This window comes from Cebus imitator, unplaced genomic scaffold (assembly GCF_001604975.1).
Source record: "Cebus imitator isolate Cc_AM_T3 unplaced genomic scaffold, Cebus_imitator-1.0 Scaffold93, whole genome shotgun sequence".
NCBI lineage: Eukaryota > Metazoa > Chordata > Mammalia > Primates > Cebidae > Cebus > Cebus imitator.
The window spans coordinates 4,409,780-4,419,894 of record NW_016107408.1 but is presented as its reverse complement, the minus strand read 5'-3'; the positions used below and the strand labels follow the sequence as shown (position 1 = coordinate 4,419,894).

The 10,115-nt window shown below is 56.3% G+C and overlaps 1 protein-coding gene across 2 annotated transcripts in view; it reads right to left on the bottom strand.

Annotated features, from left to right (window-relative positions):
• Positions 1–6,761, bottom strand: part of TTYH2 (tweety family member 2) — a 50,589-nt gene extending 43,828 nt beyond the window's left edge. For both annotated transcript variants that reach the window (XM_017535622.2, XM_017535621.2), the window contains exon 1: positions 6,556–6,761. In XM_017535622.2, coding sequence (XP_017391111.1) covers positions 6,556–6,684 — 129 coding nt within the window. In that variant the 5' untranslated portion in view covers positions 6,685–6,761. The remainder of the gene's footprint in view (positions 1–6,555) is intronic.
• Between the last annotated feature and the right edge of the window lie 3,354 nt (positions 6,762–10,115).

Genomic DNA, 10,115 nt, shown 5'->3' with positions numbered 1-10,115 from the left:
AAGAGCAAAACTCCATCTCAAAAAAAAAAAAAAAAAAAAAAACCCAAAAACCAATTTGCAAACCATTTGTGCAACATGCATACTATGACCCAGCAACTCTGCTTTACAGAAAGGAGGCTTGTGTCCCTCAGAAGATACACAAATGTTGGTCAGGCTGGTCTTGAACTCCTGACTTCAGGTGGTCCACCCACCTCGGCCTCCCAAAGTGCTGGGATTACAGGTGTGAGCCACCTCGCCTGGCCGTTATTCCTAATGGCTCATGCCTGTAATCCCAGCACTTTGGGAGGCCGAGTTGGGTTGACCAGTTGAGGTTAGGAGTTCAAGACCAGCCCGACTAACATGGAGAAACCCTATCTCTACTAAAAATACAAAAAATTAGCTGGGTGTGGTGGCGAATGCCTGTAATTTCAGCTACTTGGGAGGCTGAGGCAGGAGAATCACTTGAATGTGGGAGACAGAGGTTGCAGTGAGCTGAGATCTCACCATAGCACTCCAGCCTGGGCAACAGGAACAAAACTCCATCTCAAAAAAAAAAAAAAAAAATTCACAAATGTTCACAGCAGCTTCACACAGCAGTGAGTCAAATACTCAAAAAGACACAATGTCCACCAACAACAGAACGGATATAGAACACGTATTACAGTTTTAGAATACTACACAGCCATGAAAAGGGAACTGCACCACACGTGACAACATTTCTGGGACGAATTTCCCAGAAGTCTGGGAGAGGATGAAAGCCAGACACGGAACAGCAGAGACTGTATGCGTTAACTTATATGAAGTTCAAAGTCAGAGACACTCATCAATAGCCAAAGAAACATTAATCATTGAATCATGGCTACCTTTGGGAGGGTGCTGACTTCATGGGAGCATGAAGGAGGCTTCTTGGGGGTCAGGAGTATAATTTGATTGGGTTGGTGCTGCACATACACACACACACACCACGCACATGCTTGCAGGTATAAATTCATTGAGCTGCACACTTAAGATGACACTCTTTTCTGTAAGTTATTCCTTTTTTTTTTTTTTTTTTTTTTTTTTTTTTTTTTTTTTTTTTTTTTTTTTTTTTTTTTTTTTTTTTGAGACAGTCTTGCTCCGTTGCCCAGGCTGGAGTGCAATGGCGCGATCCTGGCTCACTGCCACCTCTGCATTCCAAGTTCCAGTGATTCTCGTGCCTCACCCTCCCGAGTATCTGGGATTACAGGTGCACGCCACCATGCCCAGCTAATGCTTTTGTACTTTTAGTAAGCACTGGGTTTCACCATGTTGACCAGGCTGGTCTCAAACTCCTGAACTCAAATGATCCACCTGCCTCGGCCTCCCAAAGTGCTGGGATTACAGGTGTGAGCCACCGCACCTGGCCAAGTTATTCCTAATGACAAAAAAAAAGTAAGGGAGCCCCATTCCTAAATACAAACCTCCTGTGTAGCCTGGAGCCCAGCTACCCTTCGAGTTTGCCTCCTGACAGTCCCACTGCCATTTTATCCCCAGTGGAAAAAGCCCCTGAATCTACCAATGTCCCCGCTCAGCAAGGAAGGATCGTCCGAGAAGAATCAGGCTGTGGGTGATGCAGCTGCTCCCTGGTTAGCCTCCTCCAGCCTCCCGATCTCCCCCTTCGGCAGGCGCTGGGCCTCTGTGGCCTGGGGCCTCGCCAAGCTGGGCAGCTGGCCTCAATTAGGATACTGATAAACGCTCTCCAGCCCCAGCGAAAGCGAGGCCTACGAAACCAAAACTTGGACGCCTTCTTTTTTCTTTTTTAATACAGACAGGCTCTCACTATATTGACCAGTCTGGTCTCCAACTCCTGGGCTCAAGTGAGCCTCCTTCCTTGGCCTCCCAAAGTGCTGGGATTACAGGAGTGAGCCACCCTGCCCAGCCTTTGGAAGCCTTTTGTTAGAGAGTTACTTCCCGAACCCTTCCGAGCCCTCCTGGGTACTGGGAGCAAACTGGGCGTGGTGGGTGGGACAGGGACAGAGGGTGTAAGGGGAAAAGGAGGTGGGAAGAGGAAAGAAAACGGAAGGAGGGCCAGGGAGGAGGGAAAAGAGCAGGAAGGAGCCCCCACCAGCAGCACCGTCTCCCAGGGCCAGCTTGGTGTCACCTGCTGCTCTCTAATGGGCAATTATTTTCTTGTTCCTAATTAACACTGCATGCTCCCGAGGGCATGGAGGGGGAGGGAAAGGAAGAGGGAGCCAAGAGTTCTGCCCCCAGGCCCTCCTGCTCAGACAGACAGAGGCTGGCCAAGACAATTTCCCACGCCACCCACGCTTCCCACTGTGCACTGCAGCCCCCCCCACATCTCACAGCAACACCAGGCCCCTAGCTCCCACATTGGTGCCCAGGCTCTGCCTCTTTCCTCATCAAGGGGAATTCAATTATTTCTGGTTTCTCACTGTGTCAAGAAAAACCCAGAGCAGGGAGCATGAAGCTGGGACCCAAGCTGGGGGCAGCAGTGACCACGGCAGCTGGACCCAAGGGGCTTTTGCACTGGGTGGGGGAGGGGGCAACAGCCTTGCTCCCCCAGGGGAGATGGAGAGAGGTGAGCTGGTCTCAGGGTGAGGCTGGGAGAGGAAAACCAGGGGCACCTACAGGGAGAGATTCCCCCCAGGCCCACTGGGAAAGGCTAAGCCCTCGCCCAGGCTCGGCGTGACTGTCTGATGACTATGACTCAATTTCACACTGGATGAATAGGGCTTCCCCATCCCAACCTCGGCTCTTCTCAGATCTTGGCTGGGATGGGCTTGCTGCCTGGTCCTTCCTCCTCAGAGCTGCCCCCAGGTCAGCGGCAGACAGCCCTCCACGTCTCCATCCAATCCCACTCTCTACCCTCCGCTTTGTACTCTGGGGAGTGTGTGAACCGAACCACCCAAAGAGAACACATGGAAATACATGCCTAAATACAAAAAGTAAAAAAAAATCTTCTCTGCCTCCTAACAGGTGTCCCGAAAGAGCGGCTGGCCAGCGGATCCCAGGAAGGGAAGCCGGAACCGGAAGCACACAGGTGGCCCTGCTTGTTGACAGCGGCAACAACTAACATTTGCACAGCCTTTGGGAGCTTACTAAGATGTTCCAAGCACTTAGCTCATCAGTGTCTGGCCTCCCTGAGGGGCTGGCTGGATGGTGATGGTGGCACTCACACCCAGGCAAGGACACCGAAGTGCCTCGTTTATTTGCTCAGAGAGACACTGCTGGATTCAGTGCCAGGTGCCCGTTCCCTTGTCCCCAACACTGCCCAGTAGACACCTGGCTGGCTGCGGTCTTCTTCCCAACCCGTGACTGACAGTTTCCAGTGTGCCAGGCGCTGGCCGCAGGCTTCATAATCCACAAACTCATTAGTCTTTTAACTGTATCTTTGGAGTAAGAATAGTCTTCAAATCCAATCCTCCTCACCAAAGGTGAGAAGACTCGGACTGCAGGTCTAGGCTGATTTCCTTCCAGACACACAGACACACCTGGCAGCCTGGAGCTGGGTGCCCGCCAGGGTCAGGGTGCTCTCCTCCACAGCCCTGGCTTGGTACTAACCTCACATGCCTCTGCTGACTGGAGGGCAGCCTCCCCACAAGGCTGGTGACGCAGGCCAAGTGGCCTTTGTGAGGACTCAGGCTCAAGTTCACCAGGGCGAGGGGGCCAAGGATCAAGTATCAGGAGGACTGGGGGCTTCCACTGCTCCCAAAGACCCCAGAGAGTGAGACCCCCTACTTCCTCAGGAAGGTTCTGGAAAACTGAATTTGCTCAGGAAATCCCAGCTCACCAGGTGATCTTCTCTTCACCATCTCTGCACTTCAAGAACCCCCTTGCCTTTGAGATTCCATGTACCACCCACATCCCCGGAGGCCAGTACCCACCTGTTTCCATCCTTGCTTAGCCTTTGATGCACCCTCCCCCCCACCACACACACACACACATTGTGCCACCAGCCAGCACTGTGCATTTGAACATGTGGAGTGTGAGCTGATGCGATCTCTCCAGGTGTTTTGTTCAGTCTCCCCTGATCAGAGTCTGCAGAAGAGAGCTCCTTCCTCTCAGTCCCACTACGGGGTACTGTCCTGAGACACACTGCTGAACCTCATGGCCACTCCGCTGAAAGATCTGTGTCACTGGGTCCTGTTATGTACTAGGCATATGTGGACTATCTCATCAATTTCTTGCAGATGAAAGGAGCAAGGCTCAGTGAGGTTAAGACACCTACCCATGGTCACACATGGAAAGAACTGGAAATCTACCCCAGCCAACTGGAAGGCTGAGACCCCACCTCAAACTGTGTGGTGGCTGCCACAGCACTGAGTCCAGAGTCCAGCCCCAGAGAATCCTCAGCAACTTCTCCTGAAGACTCACTGCCTTGGTTATCACAGTCACCTCACGGCTGGCATGGCACTCTCCCCAATCCAGCTTGCTGAGGACTGGGATGACCAATGGTCCACCTGACTGTTAGTGACTGGTGCTCAGGAGGAAAGAAGATGTCCAGGAGAGACCTGTGGTCACAACAGGGGAACTTACCAAAATAGGAGCCGCCTTAAATAACACCAGGAGCCAGGCTTCCCATCCTGGCCCGCCATGCTCATCTCCTACTCAGCGATCTGGGTGGTGGGGAGGGGCAAGCGGGACCATGAGCTGGTGGGCAGGGCCGGTGTCAGTTGCCCAGAAGCAGTGGTCGATGGGAAGGGGACACCCTCTGGAACCATTTGATGCCCTGCACAAAGTGAGCCAGGGCCAGAATCCTGGGACGAGGGGGCAGGGGCTACAAGTGGGTTCCTCTGGCTCAGCGGACACCTGTCTGTGGAACTGAGGGGGCTGTGGGCAGATCCAGGCTCCACCAGCCACAGCTGCTGGGCAGATAGGAACTGTCTCTGGGGCCAGCAGGGTGAGGGAGTCCCCTTACCATCCCTGCCCCTACCTGGGGGTCTTGTTGACACAATGAGAAGTTTAAATTTCCTCCAGTGGAGAGGAGAAAGCTATGGCTGGAGACCCCGGGTGTGGGATCAGGGACACAGGGTTTGGGATGGAGACACACACACACACACATACACACACACACACACACACACTCTCACATGCACACACACAGCTGTCTCTGAAATCATATCCGCCTCTTTTCATGCATTCTCTGTGAGAGGAAGATTCCCTGGAGCTATCCGCCGGCAGCCACATTCTCAGGGAACACAGACTCCCACAGGCTGGGCTCTGGGGGAGGGAGGGGCAGAGACAGATTTGGAGAGAGGGGCGGGTGTGCCCACTGACTACCACCTTGCTCCCAAGTGCCCACTGAACCCTAGGAAGGGGTCCTGATACTCCCCTTCCTCTGGTAGCGCAGGCACCCTCTGCCTGGGCCTGATGGCAGCTAGGTCACCAGGGGTTATTATTAGACTCCCTGTCACTGGCGCCTGGGCACCTCACACTCAGCTGGATCAGGAGTCCCTCCAAGAGGCCCAGCTTTGCCCTGACCTGCCCCGTATCTGGGGAACTTGACACAGGGAGAGGCTGCTGGGGGTCAAAGTCCTGAGATGGGTGCCTGGCTCTGAGGAAATGGACCCCATCCTGGGCCCCGGCCCCAGAAACTTTGACCCAACATTGGAAACTGATACAGGTGGACTCCCAGGACCAGACCTGAGTCGGGCTGGGAGATTCTGCAGCTTTGTCTGGGCAGGGGGGTCTGGGGAGCCCTGGCCCTGTCCGTGGGGTGCAGAATCCCACAAAGGGGAGGGTCAGCAGACTAGGAAAAGGGGGGGGGGAAGCCGGGAGTGACTCCCCTAGGCCAGAAATTCAGGGCTTAGAAGGTGTGGGGTGGGGAGAGGGGTGCGGGGGAACAGGAATGGGCCAGCCCAGGACCAGAGGACAGAGGAGAGGCAGGCAGTCAACACAAGGGGGACCTCTGGGCAACAGTGAGATGAGCTGACCAAGGCCGCCTTCCTTCCCTGAACAAGCACAAGCAGCTGTGGGTTCCCTGCGCTTGAGGGAAAATCACCCACGCCGCCTCCCCCAACTCTGCAGCCTTCCAGCAGGGGCTCAGGCTGAGGTCTTGGCAGGGAATCCCACCCTGCAGGCCGGGGCTGGGGAGGAGGGGTGCTAAGAGACAGACTCAGGAGACGCTACTCAATTTCTGCCAAACTTTCCCAGGTCACTCAGCCTCGGAAAGAGAGCGCCCCATCTTGAAATCTCAGAAAGTCGAAAACGTCAGGGCAGCCCTCAGCATCCCCGCATCTCGCGCGCCAGAATTACCCCGACACGAAGGCCCCTGCCCCGACCCTGCCCTTACCCCACTCCCAGCTCGACGCTCAGCCCCTTCCCCCGCAGGCGGTCCCGCGCCCTTCCTCCCCTCCCCACTCCCGCTTCACTCCCATCTCTTCAGTTTTCCCGGCCCCCAGGTTCCCAGACCGGAGGGGCCGCGGGCCACGGGCCTGGGAGGGTGGAGGAGAAGGGGAGAGGGGAGACAGGAAAGGGCTGCGCGGGGAGACAAGGGGTCTGAGAGGCACGTGGGAAAGTGCAGGTTCTCGAGGGGAGAGGGGGTAGTGTGGGGACTTTGGGCGCGCGTGGCCGGGATCTGGGACGGCGCGAACTCACCTCCTGGTAACTCTTGTCGCGGGGGCTGAAGGTGCTGTCCACGGGCTGCAGGCGCAGGCCCAGGTGCGGGACGCTGTGCAGCCACACGACCCACCAGGGAGCGATGTACTCCACGCGCGCCGCCTGCATGGCTCGGCCCAAGTGCAACCCACACGCTGAGCTGCAGCTGCGCTCGCCTCCCGGCCCGGGCCCCGAGCCCCGAGCCCGCCCCGCCCCCGGCCCCGCCTCTCCCTGGGCGCGCGCCCGCCCCGTCCCGCCCCGCCCCGCCCCGCCGCGATCCCGGCCCAGCCCCAGTTCTGGGCGCGCAGCTCCTACAGCCAACAGCCCCTTTCTGGGCGGGGATCTGTCCTGGCTGGAGGGGAGGAAGAGGTGGGAGGGAAGTGAAAAAACCTCCCAGAAGTCTCTAAATCCGTTTCAGTCGCGAGGTCCCCGGACTGCTTGTTATTTATGATCAGATCAAGGGTATAGGAGGCAGTGGGGGCAGCCAGCAGTCATAGTCAAAGAGAGGGGAAGCTGCGCGTCCCAGGGGCTTGTCACAGGATAAGTAACCGACAGACCCGGAACGGAAGGAGGCAGTCTTCAGCCTCTCGGTCACTCATTCCAAATTCACTCTCAATCATTTTTTGGCCATCTATTGTGCGAGCCCTGTGGACCCAAAGAGAAATAAGAAGCAGTCCCTGCTCTCAGGAGCTCCCGGCGCATCTGCCCCAACAACTCACTGAAGCCGCCTGCAGGGCGCCTGAGTGACGACGAGGTGTCCTAGGGACTGAGAAAAATTGCTTGATTCTTCCTGGCAAGCAGGACACAGTGGGCTTCCTGGAGGAGAGGGCCTTCGAGCTGTGTAGAGGGGAAGGTAGGAGAGCGATGGGAGCGCTCGGAAGGGACGAGCCTTTGGGGAGACTGAAGCGCATGTATTTATTGAGCACCTACCAAGTGCCAGGCACCGTTACATCGGTGATGTGGCAAAAGCCGACAAAAACCCTCACCCCGAGTGCAGGCACTGCAGAAGGCGGTGACGCAGTACCCGAGAAGACGCCGAACACAGGCCAGGAGGGGCTCTGGAGAAAAGCAATGGCGGGGGTGGGGGTGGGAGGCGGGGTGACCCATCAGGGAAGCCTCGTGCTCCTGGGACCTCAGTACTTGCACGCAGAGGCCCCCACCGGTCCTGCAACCGCAAACTGCTTGGCATGACCGTCAGCGGAGGGAGGAGCCGCACTGGGCAGACAGCCTGAGGGGTGCAGAGTGACCGCAGCAGAGGCTGCGGAGAGAAGAGAGGAAGGGAGGACGGGGCGGGGCTCCTAGGGTTCTGGCTGAAGGGACCCGTTAGATGCGGGGGTGGGAGTGGGGAGGGGGCTCACAAACACACATGGCTGCTGGGGGTGGGGCCCATCACCCCGCGCTCAGATCAGGGAGTCCTGCCCTTGGGGCCTCTCCTCGTGATCCCACAGTCCCAGGGCCCTGCTGCCACATCATCTGCAGGAGCCCAAAGCTGAGGGGCCGGGGAGGCCAGGAACACCCTTTCTTCTCTCATCAGTCCACCTTTCCCCAGCTCAACAAATTTTCTTGAACACATTCTCTGCTCTAGGGGATAGAAAACACCACGTTCCCACCTGTGTGGTGTCTACAGCCTAGTAGGCGAGGTGAGGCGGACTTGTATCTTCCAGCAATTGCAGGCCCTGTTAAATGCCAGTGAACTAGGGGGTACTGGAGGAAGCTCTGTGCAGAGCGAATAGGACCCTGTGAGATCAGGGACTAGGGCAGGTGGAAGAAGAAGCAAGTTCCAGAACAGGAGAGGGGAGAGGGGAGCCAGAGAACTGCAGGAGCCAGGTGACTGGCGTGGAGGCTGTGGTAGGAAAGGAACTTCTTTGGGTGAAAACCTCATTTTATTGCGCCAGCCCTCAGAGACCCCCAAGTGTAAGAGCCTGCTTCCTGGGCAGTGGGTGGTCACTGAGGACTCTGAACCTGGTGCAGGGGAGCCTGAGAAGGCTGGAGGCCTGCATGTGGCACTGGAAGCAGCAAACTGCAGAGGCCGTCCCTCAAGGCCATTCCGACAGCCAGAGAAACGCAGCCTGGATTGTCCAAACCTGCTGAGCCCACCTACATGCATCCAGACAGCGACCATTCATTCCAGCTGCTTCCCCGGCCTGCTGACCTACAGGTGTCAAAAAGTGGAAGCAGTACATGAATAGACCTCCCAGGACTCAGCAGGGAGTTAGAGAACACTCCCCCACCTTCACCTGGTGTGTAACCCTTAACGGCTCACTGAAGCCCCCCAAGGCTGTGGCCCACCTGAGAGCTTGGAAACACACTATGCCACAGACCACCGCAACTGCCATCTCTACCCAGCCCCGGCCACCATAGTGAACTGCCTCAGTGTCCCTGGTGACTGAGTCACAAGCCAGGGCTGGGAGGCATCGCATGAAAGGTGGCCTTCTCTAGACAAGGCCGGACACACCCCTGCAGGGCCCATCTCCTAGGAGCTGGGATCAATCTCTGGACGATGTGCTGGAAACAAACAAAACCCATGTGGTAAACACTTGCTCTTCCTTGGGAATGCGAGATGTTTACAGAACAGGGAAGCTGAGGCCGCCCACAGCCCTGCACCTGGGCCTGAGGGCCAGCATACCCTGTCTCCCGGAGGAAACAAACCACCTCACATTCCTTGCAGAATATGCAAAGACTGGCACTCACACCTCACAACCTGAGCATGTGTAAATGCCTCACACAACACCAAGCACACTGTGCAGCACACCTTTAAAACAGAGACTTAAAAAAACCTCGGGCCGAGACACAGATTTGATGATTTCTAGCCGGGCCATTCACTGCAGCACAGCACCACCTGGTGGCCGCCCCAACCCGCGCCCGTCTCCCCTTCTATCCCAAAACCCTCACAGCAAGTCCAAGAAGTGTTAATATGGCTGTTTTCCAACTGAGGAAATGGGCAGAACTGAAGTCATTTCTCCGTCAGGCAAGTGAGCTAGTGGCAGAGCCTGGCCCTTACTACACCCCTTTTGGGACCTGTTTGAATGGCATGCCCCATCGCCCCCACAGCTGCCAGTGTGTTTAATCCCAGGGGCTATTTCCATCACGGCTTCCCTACATCTCCTTATTTTCAAACTCGGGCTAAAAACAGATGGCCTCATTTACCCACTGAGATCATGTTAGGGATGCTCCAGGCATGGTGGCTTACACCTGTAACCCCAGCACTTTGGGAGGCCGAGGCAGGCAGTGAAACCCCAGGAGTTCAAGACCAGCCTGGCCAACATGGCAAAACCCCATCTCTACTAAAAATACAAGAATCAGCCTCTCGTGGCGACCTGTGCCTGTAATCCCGGCTACTCGAGAATTGCTTGGACCCAGGAGGGAGAGGCTGTAGTGGACAGAGACTGTACCACCGCACTCCAGCCTGGGTGACAAAGTAAGGCTGTCTCAAAAACAAACAAACAAACAAAACAGATGAGAGACGCAGGGAGGCGTTAATAGCACCCATGTCCTGTTCCCACCAGAAGCCATTACCAGGTAGCATTTTTTCCTTCCCCATCCTCAAAGACAAAAGACAC